The sequence below is a fragment of the Zonotrichia albicollis genome, chromosome 22 (genome assembly GCF_047830755.1).
Source record: "Zonotrichia albicollis isolate bZonAlb1 chromosome 22, bZonAlb1.hap1, whole genome shotgun sequence".
NCBI classification, from domain to species: Eukaryota; Metazoa; Chordata; class Aves; order Passeriformes; family Passerellidae; genus Zonotrichia; species Zonotrichia albicollis.
In genome coordinates, this window is record NC_133840.1 from 4,989,398 (window position 1) to 5,002,815 (window position 13,418).

At 51.9% G+C, this 13,418-nt stretch overlaps 1 protein-coding gene and 1 long non-coding RNA gene across 3 annotated transcripts; one reads left to right on the forward strand and one right to left on the reverse strand.

The window, feature by feature from the left end:
• Nucleotides 1–468: 468 nt before the first annotated feature.
• On the reverse strand, nucleotides 469–6,791 carry LOC102068350 (apoptosis-inducing factor 3-like). The gene is made up of 17 exons (XM_074557235.1): nucleotides 6,730–6,791; nucleotides 6,555–6,664; nucleotides 6,359–6,468; nucleotides 5,941–5,985; nucleotides 5,765–5,846; nucleotides 5,510–5,622; nucleotides 4,740–4,826; nucleotides 4,485–4,576; nucleotides 4,193–4,323; nucleotides 3,547–3,662; nucleotides 3,114–3,185; nucleotides 2,705–2,768; nucleotides 2,523–2,599; nucleotides 2,322–2,439; nucleotides 1,621–1,719; nucleotides 1,186–1,261; nucleotides 469–787 (listed from the first exon to the last, which is right to left on the reverse strand). The coding sequence occupies exons 1-17, from the start codon at nucleotides 6,789–6,791 to the stop codon at nucleotides 679–681; spliced, it is 1,563 nt and encodes a 520-aa protein (XP_074413336.1). The 3' UTR covers nucleotides 469–678.
• On the forward strand, nucleotides 2,499–12,381 carry LOC113460089 (uncharacterized). 2 transcript variants are annotated; one of them, XR_012583536.1, is made up of 4 exons: nucleotides 2,499–3,357; nucleotides 3,523–3,686; nucleotides 8,576–8,690; nucleotides 10,062–12,381. It is a non-coding gene; the product is annotated as an uncharacterized LOC113460089 (long non-coding RNA). The 2 variants fall into 2 exon arrangements; XR_012583535.1 differs by lacking the exon at nucleotides 2,499–3,357 and having other exon boundaries at nucleotides 3,423–3,686.
• The last annotated feature ends 1,037 nt before the right edge of the window (nucleotides 12,382–13,418 follow it).

Here is a 13,418-nt window from a genome sequence, read left to right on the forward strand (position 1 = left end):
GACACAGCAGGGAGGGCGGGATCTGGGATTTCTCTGCCAGAATGTGACATTGCAGACAGCAGTGACCCTGCCAGCAGGTGCTGCTGGCTCTGAGCTCGGGTGGCATCCCTGTGTCCTTAGGGGCAGGGCATTCTGTGCGAGTTCCTGCACAGAGCCCACCTCGTTCCCTGCTGGGAGAGGAGCAGCTCGTCTCGGTCACAGCTCCCCTCGCTGGGAAAATGTGTTTTTGCAGAGGAGAAGGTCAGCGTGACCGGTGTGCTAAATGAGAGCTCCCTGCCGGCAGGGAAGGAGCTGCTGTGTCTCTGGCTGGTGAATCTGTGCATGAAGGGTGGTTGCTGAGCCCCAGGCCATGGGCACCCTCCTCTTACCCAGCACAGAGCTCTGCCGAGCTTTGCCCAGCCAAAGGCTGTCTGCAAGCACAGAATGCAGGTGCTGGGTTCAGCTTTGCTGATGGTTTTATTGCTCCAGGGTGGGAGGGTGTGGAGCTGTTGGCACTTGGTTGTGAGTGCCACACACCAAACTCAGCTCTGTGCCAGCGAGGTGATGCTGCCAATGTCACAGGCCCTGCAAACAAGAGGTGGGATGGGGGTTTGCAGTGATTCATTTTGGTTTTGTGTCTCTCAGTGGGCTCTGCTGATGTGGAACAGCACAGAGCCAGCAGCTGGGTCAGGGTGCCACTCACTCTGCTTCTTCTTTGGAGATTTGTTTCCCCAAGTACAACACTTCTGCAATCAGGGACACCATGGGGTCGCAGTTGAGGCTGGCAGCTGCAGTCACATGGCCATCCCTGGCATGGAAAGAGGAAGAGTGTGGATCTCCTCAGGGCATAGAGCTCAGCATCCCCGTGGCACAGGGAGCAGCTGTGCCCCAGAGGGCTCAGGGCAGGGTGGCTGCTGCTGCAGGATGCACAGGCACTGGTGGCACACAGCCTGGCACTGCTGGGAGCTGGGCACTGAGCCTGGCAGCACTGGGGCACAGGCAGAGATGTGTCCCAGGCTCTCTGCCCAGCTGGTGTCATCGTTTGAGTTCATTCTCTTCTCCTTCCCTCTGCCCTGCTTTGGTTTTTCTCTGGTTCAGCACCCAGCAGCTGCACAGGGGGGATGTGGAGCCTCTGTGGGATCCCTGCAGCTGTAAGAGAGGGCTGTGCCTGCTTCCAGGGCATGGGCTGGCCGTGGGTTCACTCACCTGATGTAAAAGATGAGGAATTTCTGTTGCTCCAGGCTGCCCTTCACCACAGTGTCTGTGTATCCCTTCCCACAGCCTGGGGGAGAGAGCCTGCTCAGGAGCCCTGGCACAGCAGATTGCACCCAAACCACCTCAGAAACAGCGTGGTGGGGACAGAGGGGACAGTGCTGGGGCTGGGACAGGGCTGGGCAGCAGACATGAGGGCCCTGGACAAGCAGAACTGACTTTGAGCCTCTCCTTGGTTTGGAGAGAGAAGTTCTTCCTCTGTGACCCACTGTAGACCAGCAAAGAACAAGAGCTCTTAGTGAACCCCAGGGCTCAAACTCACCATGGCAGCCACTCCAGAGCTTGAGCTGCTCCAGGTGACCTTTACAAGCACCCCCAGACCCAGCTGGTGGAAGGAATTGCTCTGTTCCCCTCTGTGCCCCTCCCTACCTGCATAGCGGATGCTCTTCCCAAGCAAGGTGCTCCAGAAGTAAGGAACAGTGTGCAGCTCCTCCCCTCTGCCCAGCATGTTCAGGGCAGCACAGCGACCTGGGAGCAACCAACACACTCAACATTGCTAATAAAATAAAATAAAATAAAATAAAATAAAATAAAATAAAATAAAATAAAATAAAATAAAATAAAATAAAATGCTGCTCCTCGTGTGCCCTGCTGCCTCTTTTCTGTGCCATTCCCATCTCTGAGGGAGCTGGAAGGTGACAAGTCCTCTGGGGGGACAGAATGTAAGAGAATAGTGCAGAAGGAAATCTCACACCTTAGGAGTTGCAGCTGTACTAGTCCACCAAAAATAAGAAACAAGCCTGCCCTTAACAGGCCACAGCTGTGTCCAGTGAGGATGAGTGCTAAAAAAGAGTGGGTTAGCTGGGTGAGGAAAGAGATGGAGTTTAAGGAGAAGAAGGAGGAGGAGGAAGAAGAGGAGGAGGAGAAGAAGAAGAAGAGGAGGAGCAGCAGCAGCAGCAGAAGAAGAAGACAATGGAGGAAGAGGAGGAGGAGAAGAAGAAAGAGGAGGAGGAGAAGAAGAAGAAGGAGGAGGAATAGGAGGAATCAGTGCTGTGAGGAGTTGCCCAGGAGAAATCACCAAGAAAGTAGGGAAATTTTGCAATAAGATGACAACAATGTCCCTCACTCACCATGGGCCTCAGCCACCTGCTGGTGGTGGATGCTGGACCTGTCCCCACCCAGCAGTGCCACTGGGAATGTCACCACGTCCCCCGCAGCGAAGACCTTGGGGATGTTGGTTTGCATGTGCTAATTGGGCAGAAGGCAATTAATTAGTGCACTGATGGGAGGGGAGGGATGGGGAGTGAGCTGGGTGCTCAGCTGGCACTCACCAGATCCACCAGGATGGCACCTTTGACATCTCTGGCAATGGAGGTGCCCTTCAGGAAAGCTGAGCTGGGGATTGAACCTGCGGGGAGAGGAGCAGGGGTGAGATGCAGAGAAATTCTGCACAGAAATTTCAGGGAGGAAATTTGGGAATGGGGAGAGCATCCAGCAAGCCCAGGGCTCTCACCTATCCCCACCACCACCACATCTGCAGGGAGCTTCTTTCCATTGGCAAGGACAGCCTCTGTGACCTGGGGAAGAAGGAAAGGTCACTAATAAAGAGTTAAAACCTCTGTCCTAATTCCCACAGCCTCCCTGCTGCTTGGCTCTTTGCTGTCTTTTTCTCTGCCCCAGGTTGGGATCACCTTGTCCAGCTGATGTGTGTTGCTGGGAATGTAAAAGAAAATCACGCTGTTGTCCCTGGGATAGGAACATTTTACTGGTGCCCTTTGAGCCCAGAGCTGTGCTCAGTGAAAAGGAAGGGAGGGTCTAGACATGGGAGAGGAAAGCCTGATGTAGGCACTGGGTTATATCTCAACTTGGGCTTTTTTTCCCCCTAAAATTAGCAGTTCAGGGATCACAAAGGCAGGACTGACCTTTCCATCCTTTCCTTTCAGCTCACACAGCTCTGTTTTCATGTGGAACTTCACCCCTTTATTTTGCAGCATCTGAAAAGGACTGGTTTGAGTATTCATTAGGAAATTCCAGGCTATAAAAACAGCTGTAGCCAGCCAAAAGCCAGGCAGGCAGCTCTGCTGCTGCTGCTCCAGCCTGCAGGGAGACTCCATTTGTGTCCCTGCCTGCTGCAGGCACACACAGCCTGGCTTTTCTCTGTCAGAGGTGGGTTTGGGGTGAGGAATTGCTGTGGGGAGGGTTGGGAGCAGCCCTGTGTGGGTGAGCACAGAGGCTGGGCATGCAGGGTTGTGACTCAGCACAGGGGCGAGGTTTCCTGGGCTGATGTGGATCCTGTGGATCCTTGGCTCTCTCGTGTGTTCTCCAAGCCAGAAATCAGCCCCAGGTTCTGCTCACCTTCATGGCAACGCCTCCAACCTGAGGACCCAGGGCGTGCTGGTAAGGGAACGGCTCTCTTTCCACCACGGAGATGGTTCCAGCCCTGTCTGAGAGGAAGGCAGCCACCTCCATCCCTGCAGGGAAGAGGCATGCCCGAGGTAAGCCTGCTGCAAGCATCAGCCTGCACCCCTGGAACCCTTCTCCCCTTCCAGAGGGCAAATCTGATGTGCTGCCAGTGCTGAGCTGCTTTGCTGTGCATTTCTGAGGTGTTCAGCTCCCCCCTTTCTTTGTTCTCCTGGATTTTGGGAGATGCAAAGAACAGCTCCTGGTATTGTTCCATAAAACTCCCTTTCTGTGCCTTAGCCCCTTGCTTTCCCAGTGCTTCTGGGGAATCCAGCTCCTCTGGAGGACAGTGACCTTTCCACAAGGCACATTTCCCTCTGTCCATGTGTAGCAATTGTTTATAGCTCTCCAAGTTTCTGGCTATCAGAGGAAAAGATGAGTGTGTGCTGTGTAACTCACACCCCCAGCAGCTCCAGGGAGGATCCCAGCCGGGTGAAAAAGGAACATCCCTCCCCTGAGGGCCTCCAGTTAATGTGCACATGTACCAGAAGGGGGTTTGGGGGCTCTCACTGAGGGTTTGACTCCCACTCCAGCCTGGTACCTATGAATGAGGCTCCCACAATCACCAAATTCTTCCCAGTTGCCAGCTCCAGGATCTTGCTGGACTCCTCTGGGGTTTGGAGCGTGCAGATGTTCTGCAGGTCTGCACCTGGCACTTTGAGGAAACCAGAGCTGGAAGAGAGAGAACCCAGATGCATTCCATGGTGTGAATTAAACAAAGAATGAGGAGGGAGCACAAACCCATGGCTGTGTCACTCCATTCTGCCATCCCACCCCATTTCCTACCTCCACCTCTACATCCCTGCCCAAAATCCAACACTTTGTGCACTCACTGGCTGCCTGTTGCAATGAGCAGCTGGTGGTACTTCTGAGAGGAGCCATCCATGAAATGAACCTTCTGCTTCTGGAAATCCACAGACACTGCCTGCAGGAGAGAGGGGGCACGGATCTCACAGGTTCCCCTGTCCTGCCTGTGGTTTTGGGCACTCAGGGGAGATATGAGGGGTGCTGGTGTTCTCTCTCCCACTTCCCACAGCTCCATCCATGGATGTTTAACCCTCCCCATAAGGACTGAACTGCTCTGGTACCTCTTTCTCTGTCCAGAACTCAATACCCCGAGCTTGGAGGAATTCAGGTTTCCTCAGGTAGATATCCTCAGCTTTCAAGTCCATTTCCTGGAAACACAACAAAAGTATGAAATGAAGCATTTCTTAGAGGCAGCAATTCTCCTGAAGTGTTCCTTGTGGAGTCAGTTTGGAAAAGAGGTGAATTTTACATCAGTGAATCACAGCTCCCCACACTGCCCCATCCCCATCACCTTGTGACCTCAGAAAAACCATCAAACTTTTAAGGGAAGAGTTCAACAAAAGGAGATAAAAACATCAGCTCATGTTGACTCTGCTCAGAGATTTTCTGGGAGGAAAATGAAGCTTTCCTGGAAATAACACCCCTATTTGTGGGGGGATAGAATATAAGAAAATAAAGACGGTGTAGAAAGTAATCTCACCCCTAAGGAGTTGCAGCTGGGCCAATTACCAAAGATTAGGAACAGGCCTGACTTTAACAGGGCTACAGATGTGACCAGTGAGAAGCAGATGCTATAAAAGAGTGGGGTGGGTGGTGGAGAAGGGAAATGGAGTCAGTTGGGTGCTTTGTGAACAAGGAAGAGTCAGTGCTTGGAGGAGAAACACCAAGAAAATATGAAACTTTTGTGATAAGGAGACAACAGCATGGAACCCCTGCAATAAGATGGCAACACCTATTCCTTCTGGATGCCTCAGCACTCCTGATTTGCTCCCTGAGTGTGTCCTGTGACCTGGCACAGTGCTGCCCTTGTCACATTGCTGAGCATTGTCACCTTACTCAGCTTGGATTTGTCATAGGGAACGTGCTTCTCCTTGGTGGCCATGATGATCCTGCCAGTGAACCCCTCCTGGCGAAGAGTCTCTGCACACACCAGGGCAGCCACACCTGCAGGAGAGCTCACCTCAGCCCTCTGACACCTCGCTGAGGAGGAGGAGGAGGAGGAGGTCGGTGCTCCCTGGAGAGGAGAGCAGCAGCTCCCAGCGTGTGTGGAGGGGGCAGAGCTCGGATCTCAGATCCCTTCACTGACCTCCCCCCAGCAGCAGCATCGTGTTCTTGTTGAGGAGGCACCTCCTGCTTGTGTCCTTCACCCTCTGGCTGCTTTCCAGGTCCTGCAAAAAAAAAAAAAAAAAAAAAGAAAAATGCTCAAGTCACACGCAGCCCAAGGCACTGCCTGTGCTCAGTGACTGCAGGTAGGGTCAGTACCTTCCTTTTTGCTGTAATGAACACCTTTCCATCTTCCACTGTTACCTAAGGGAGAGGTTTGTTAATTGCTGCATCCATGAGGTTGTGGTGGGAGCTCTCCTGGAGATCCTGGTCCAGTGTGCCATCTGCCTCAGGTCTGATCTTGGGTGTCACATGAGGAGCTGAGGAGCTCATGAGCTTTTCTCCTCATCCTAAGAGCACTGAGGAAGAGCTGTAAATCCTCTTTTTCTTTCCAAAAGCACTTGTGCTGGCTCTGAGGACTACTGGGATCTGTGGCATCGCCTTGGACTGAAAGGAGCTTTAGGGCAGGGAGTTGCCTAATCCCAAAATCATCCCTTGTGTGGAAGCTCTGAGTGACAGAGCTGTGCTCAGGGCAGGGGGCTAGGGAGAGCGAATGAATGTGAGACCAAGAATTCACCTTAAAGCTGGGGATGCAATCCAGAGCAGGATATTCCTCAATGTCTCCAGTCCTGATGTTAAAGCAGGCCCCATGCCAGGGGCAGCGCAGCCTCTCCCCTCTCAAAACCCCTGCAAGAGACCCCCCCCAAGCTGGGCAGTGAGAACCAACCTCCCCAAGGTGGTTTTATTCCCCCCTGCCCCAAGCTTGGGGTTACCTTTGCTCAGTGGGGCACCGAAGTGGGGACATTTGCTGCCCAGAGCTCGGAATTCCCTCCTGTTCCTCACCAGCAGCACTGGGTACCCGGCCACCGTCACCTCCAGGAGCCTGGGGGAGAGGAGCAGAGGTGGGCACAGAACCCCCCCGGTCCCCAGCACCCCCCAGGCACTCACTGTCCGTCCCCAACATCGTCCTCCCTGCAGACCTCCTCAGTGATGGTGTCACTGCTCTCCATGCTGGGCTCAGGCAGGCGCTCAGAGGGTCCTAAATTTCTGATGGAGCACCAAAATTACCTCAAACACCCCTCTTGTAACTCTCTGTCCAAACCCAGCACCCTTTTCTCCTCTGAATTAACTCATTTCTCATTTCCAGCACCATTAGACTCAGCTGCAGCGCGGGGTGAGTGAGCAGATGTGGTAATGGCTCTTGTAAACAAATATAATTATTTATGGGGAGCTGCTGCCACAGCCCGTGTCTCCCTCAAATTGGGTCTAAAGAGATGCTTCAGCCTCCCCAAAGCCTCTCCAACATTTGTGCAGAGATGTTACTCATGGGAATTGCCCTGAAAGCACTAATCCCATCCCAAAATGCCTCCCGGGCTAGAAAACAGCCAACCCCCTTGGTCCTCAGTGCTCTCCTTGCCTTAGCAGTCATTGAGAGGCTGATTAGGAATCTTTCTTTTTATTTTACAGAGAAAAAAAGCAAGAAATGGAGCAGGGGAAGATCATTTAAGGCAGATTTTGATGCAGGGTGGTGACTTGCTCCTACAAACCCCCCCTGCATCACTCCCCTCATCCCAGGTTTTTTGGGAGAAGCATCTCTGGGTACTCACCTGCTCCTGCCAGGGGGGTTCAGGCACCTGTCCCCAGGTCAGAGAGCCACCACCGCTGCTGCCTGCGACTTTCTCCTGCGAGGTGACACCCTGGTGTCTCACAGAGCCGCCAGCCCACGGCTGGTGATGCTCTCCCCTCCTTGCACAACGCTCCCACCCATCAGGAGATGCAGCTCCTGGCAGAGGCTGCCTGCCAGGCAGCGTTATCTGATTTCTGCAACTGGCCCGGGCCTCATTAAAGGTATTTTGCTGGGGTTTAGAGTTGCAAAAGAATCGAGGGCACACAGGAATTATGGCACAGGTGTGGTGTGAAGATGGGGTGTGTCATGGGCAGCGTGACCAGAATCTCAAGGGGGTTCAGTGATATCCCAGGGTCCCTTCCCACTGCCCCTTTTCCTGGTGGAAAGCACTCCAGCTCAACACAAGGTATTTTTGCAGCACTTTGGAATGATATTGCTACATTTTATATATTTTAACAACACTTAAAATTCTTTAATTTTATTTTTTTGGTAGGGTTTTTCTCCATTGATTTTAAGGAACATGAAGTTTCTAGCAGCTCTGCATGTGCCTTGCATCCCTGCTCTGCTCCTGGTTCAGCCACTGGTGTCCAGGCACACAATTCCATCATCCCCTGGCCCGTGAAGGATGCCTTGGAGCAGGGTGCTGCTTGCCGGGCTATTTTTATAACAAAGTGGGAGTTGCAAAAAACCGGGAGTAACACCTACACTGTTTGTGTCTCCTCTTGTGTTCTTATCTCTATTTCACAGTCAGTATGTTTCACAACTTAAAATATGCCTCAAAAAATTAAAGGGGAGGGGGGGAAGTTACCAACAGCGCGCTTCCATCATCTCCCTTGCAGAACAGGAGATCTGCAGCAGGGGGGATAAAAATCCTCTGGTGGGTATCACCTGCAGGAGAAGGCATGTGCAGGATGCTGGGGAAGTGCAGGATGGGTTATTTGGGAAGCAGTAAAATTCATGGGACCCTCCAAGCCACGAGCAGGGTACCAGGACCCCGCTGTGCCCAGCCCACAGGCTCTGCACACCCACGATGGCCACAGGAATGAGGGATTTTCTCACAGCAGCAATGAGCAGCTTCTGGGCTCTGCCCTCCTGGCCAGGAGCCGGAATGTGAAGCAATTTGGCTGCCAAATGTCCGTATTTAAACTCTGTGTAATTATTCCCCAGGAGCGCGTTCCCACGTGGAGGAGCAGCAGCCCTTGCCGGGCATTCTCTGACTCAGCAGAAACGGCTGGAAAAGCGTTTGCTCACTGATGGAAATGTGCAGAGAGCAGGCAAAGAGGTGTGCAGCCTTGGGATGAGGCAGGTGGAGCTTGATTCTGTGCAGGGATGTTTGCACTGCAAGGCTGAGCAGCAGATTTGGCTGTTGGATGCTGCTGGATGCAGCCGAGCGCCCAGGAAAGGGTTTTGGAAAGGGCAAAGGAAAGGGCAAACCAAAATGCTTTGACAGAGGCAAAGATGATAGAATGGATATTAGAAAGGTGATAGACAGAGGATACAAAGTGGAAAAGGGCTTTGGATGTCAGGGGGAAGCTGGGGGCTGGCTGCAGGGATGTGAGTGTGTGTCAGGAATACACAACGTGCCCTCGAGGGACTGGGATGGGACTGGAGGCAGCTTTTCAGGAAGATGCTCTGTAAACATCTTTTGGCCTTTTTTAGGTAAACCAGAGGTGGTTACTCAGAGGGTTTTAGACCTTTTCTTGTAGCACAAGTCAGGATTAAACATAGGAAGGAAGAGAGGAAAGGGAAGTGGTGCCCTCAACCACAAAGAGAGCCCAGGTGGGCACCAGACATCTCTGAGCAGATCTGCCACCCACATTGTGCTGACTCACACGAGCTGCTGAGCTGACCTTGGGTTTTATTAGACACCTTCCCTTCTGCTTGCCTCCCCACAGCTGCTGAGCTGACCTTGGGTTTTCTTAGATACCTTCCCTTCTGCTGTGCCTCCCCAGTGCTGAAAACCCAAGTTTAGAGGCGAGGATTTAAGGAGTGTAACTTTCCCGCCTTCAAGTTCCCACCACCATCAGCTGGAGTAGCACATTTTTTCATGCCATGGCTGTGTGGATTCATCTTTTTCCCACCTTTTCCCCAGCTCAGGGCCCTTGCCTGCTCTGCCACTGATTTTAACAAGCAGCACCCACGGAGTGAAACTGCTCAGCTGCAGGAAGAGGAAGCGAGGTGAAACCTGCAGCAGAGCTGGAGTGATTAATGGGGCACTGCTCTCAGAACAGCTTGGTTTGTGATATTAATAACGAGACAATTCAGGAGGGAACCCAACCTGTTCCAAGCTGTGGAGCCAGCAGCAGCAGGAGATGCAGGGGGGAAGCTCCTGTGCTGGTATTTGCAAAACAGGAGGAATTGAGCGGGCTCAGAGGGTGTGCGGGGGTTTGGGATGTGCTTCCACCTTGGAGGATTCATTCTTAACCTGAAATGCAAAACAAAACCCCATGTAGTGGTAAATGCATCATGATGTAATCATGAAGCACATACATATTCATCAAAAATTACTTAAGCTTGAGACTGGTGAATTAAACAGGGGAAAAAATGTTTATCCCACAAGGGAAGAAGACGGGGAAAAGAAAAATTTAGTGAGAATGAATTTGCTTACAGGGTAAGAATAATTATATGTGATGTTTCACATTTTCTTCCTCAGCATTCACGTCTGGTGATGGTGAGAGATGGGACACAGGCCTGGCAGACACCTGGCACCACTTCACAGTGAGCACTGGGGAAGGAAAGCAGGAACCTGAAACCTTACCAATAACAGCACACTGACAGTTCAGAAAGTCAAAAACATTTGGGGCACGGCAGCTGCAGAAAGCAGAGGAGAGCTGCCCATGCTGCTGAGATTGAAGGGGATTTGCCACCAATGGAATTCTGTTCATCCCATGGCACACCTGTGCAGCTGGAGTGAGGAGGGAGCACATCCTCTCCTCTGAGCCACTGGTCCAGCACAGCCCTGGAGGAGCAGCTGAGCCTGCAGCATCCTTGGGGACACTCTGCTGTCAAAAAATCCCTTGTGCCAAGTCCTGAGTTAAAAAAAATCCTTCCAGTGCTGGGAAAAAGGAAGGGCAGAAGAAGAGCATCCAGATGAAGCTGCCCTGGGGTCATTTATCAAAGCAGGCTGTGCCTGGGTGGTTTGGGAGCATTCCCACATGCCAGGCTGCAGCTGGTGTCTGGCACCAGAACCTGCTGGTTCGGGGAAGCTCCCAGGGGACATTCCAGGTATTCCAGGAATGATTTTGGGGAGGAGGAGCAGCCTGGGCAGCAGAACACCTGCAGTGCTGGTCAAACCCTCTGGGGGGAAGGAAAATGCTTTCCTCAGGAGTGAGAGCCTGCAGACCTGGGCAGGGTCACTGTGGTGCAAGCACAGGTGATTTCCTCTGCCAGGTGAGCTCAGGTCCTGAGGTCAGGGCTCAAGTGCTGACTTTTGGCATTTCTTGCCTTAAACTCTGTGGCTGAGAGACTGAAATCCCTTTTTCCAGTGTCCACAGCAAGTTCTACCTGGAGAATATCCAGCTTCTCCACATCAGGGAGTTTTTCCTGGCTGGAAGGGGTGGCTGCTCCAGTTTGAATTTACTTCGGCTCTCTCTACAGCTGCCTCTGCAATGCATGGGCATGCTTTGCCATGCAGAACCTGCATTTTGCACAGCAGATCCTTTCAGGAGTGTGGAGTTCCAGACTTCCTGGATATACAAAGCATTCCTACATCATCTGACCTCTTATGGCCTCAGCAGACAGAGTGGTGGCACAGTTTAGAGAGGCATGGAGACAACAGCTAATTAAAGTTTGGAAGCCAAACTGGATTTGTTTTGAGCTCTTGGACTCCTCAGATTACTTCAGGTGTGAGCCAGGTCTGGCATTAGATGAGCAGATGGGTTTTATGACTCCCTGGATGCAGAGAGGCAGATTAAGGGAGGGAAGCTTTGCAAAAACAGGAGCAGGACTTGTGCCGGGCTCCAGTGAATCCTCTGCGGAATCTGCGGGCAGAGTGGGCACCTCCTGAAGTAAGGGATGGTGGAAGTGCAAAAACACATCCAGAACCCACCCAGGAATAGTTGGGGACCATCTAGGGGGGACAGAGCTCAGCTGGCAGAATTCCTGTGGTGGATTATCACTAAATTTTTAGTTCACTGCCAGCTTTTAATTGTGGAAAATGAGCTGTATCTCTCCGATACACTGCAGAGAAACTCCAGCCTGAGAAAGGGAGACAAAAACGATTATCTAGCTATTGAATAAAATTCTGTACCCTCGATTTACACCCCGATTGCTGCTGGGAAGCCCCCATTGTGGGATTATGGGACGGACCTGGGCACGTCCTTGCTGGGATCTGCAAGGATTCCCCTGCCCTGCTGGGAGCAGGCACCGGCACCAGCCGGAGCTGCATCCCCGCAGCAAACGAGGTCGTTTGGGGACAGCCGGAAAACTTCTGGAAATCTGGGTGAAAAAGGCAGCGTCTCCAAATAAGGTGGGGATGAGGAATCCCATCGGAGCGGGCTCCCGGCTCTCCAGCGGGCGTGCAGGGACCTCTGGTGGCAGCCGAGCCCGAGAGTTCCCGTCCCCGCTCTTCCCTCCGGGTTCTTTTGGGACAAGCCTGGCCCCCGAGCCTGCGGCGTGTGGTTTGGATTTTTTGGCCTGATCTGGTGTCAGGGGACTTGTTTGTAACTGGGTTTGGACGTCTGCAGCTCCAAAACCGCCCCCGGTTAATGCCATTGCTGCAGAGGAAGGAAAAAGGCTGGAATCGGGATTGTAAGAAACTCAATGGGAAATAAATAAAATCTGGGCTAAAACGACCCAAAAAGTAGTTTATATGTAACTGTTGGTAGTGCTCTAGCAATTGGGATCAAAGTCCTTGAACCAGAGGCTCAATTAATCTCGGCTTAAATTCCTGCCATGCAGAAGTGGAAGGTAAAAGCTCTCCAGCCTCCAGAAACATTTTAACTATTCCTGTGCCCGAATCCTGAACGTTCGACAAACACAAATGGAGGAGCTCCTGAGGAAACAGGGCTGGAGCTGCAGGCATTCCACAGCCTGGGATTTTCCCTGCAGGAAGGTGAAGGCAGGAGTTGCCACCAGGGAAAAGGGCAGGCAAGATATTTTTTGAGGCTAAACCACCGCAGATGACTTCTCATTCGGAAACCGGCTCTGTGCAATTTTATCCTCAATTAATTGTTAAATGATTTTTCTCCTCAGTGCCCCGAGCAGCCCAGCACGTCTCCAAGGCATGTCTCTCTTTTCCTCAGCACATCATCTGCTGAACAAAAATGTCTTTGCATTTGGTCTTCTCAGTAACAGATTAGCCTGTGTGATCCTTCCACTGCTAATACACGAGATTATTTAAAATCCCCTGAGCACTCAGGGCTGCCTATTACTTCAGGCACTGTCTCCCTGCCACGTAACTGTTATGAAAGTACAGTGCCTTGCCTGGCTTTTAAGCAAATTTGTGCAGCATGAATAGATGCTTTTTTACCAGTTGGGACTATCACAGAAACACAGAATCGTTTAGGTTGGAAAAGAACCTCACCCATCTCCCAGTTTGATTTAATCACTCAGCCTCCCTTCCATCAGTGTGTATTTGATGTTTTTGTGTGTCCAACACCCCAAAGCCAGGACAGCAACTAAGAGCTGTCTCCACACTCTTGTGTTTCAGCGAAGAGGAAGTGGAAGATTTCATCCAAAATTAATACCTCAAAGCAGAGGTGGAGTTTGACATTAATCGGTGTGTACACGGTGACTCAGCCCGGCGGCAGGAGGGGAAGCGAGGGCTGCTTCTGCTGGAGACATCAAAAAGCAACAAGGGAGCGATCAAATTACGGGAAGCTGGAAAAGCAGCGTAGTTGTAGGGTAGAACTAAAACTGTGGCTACGGGATTGTGAATTTCCACAACCTCCAGACAGCAGAGCTGGGGTATCCCAGACTTCGGGGAGCTTTGCTCGGGATCAGACATGGGAATAAGGGATAACAGTGCTGTGGGCAGAGCGTTTTTAGGCAAAGCAATCAGTTCTTTTTC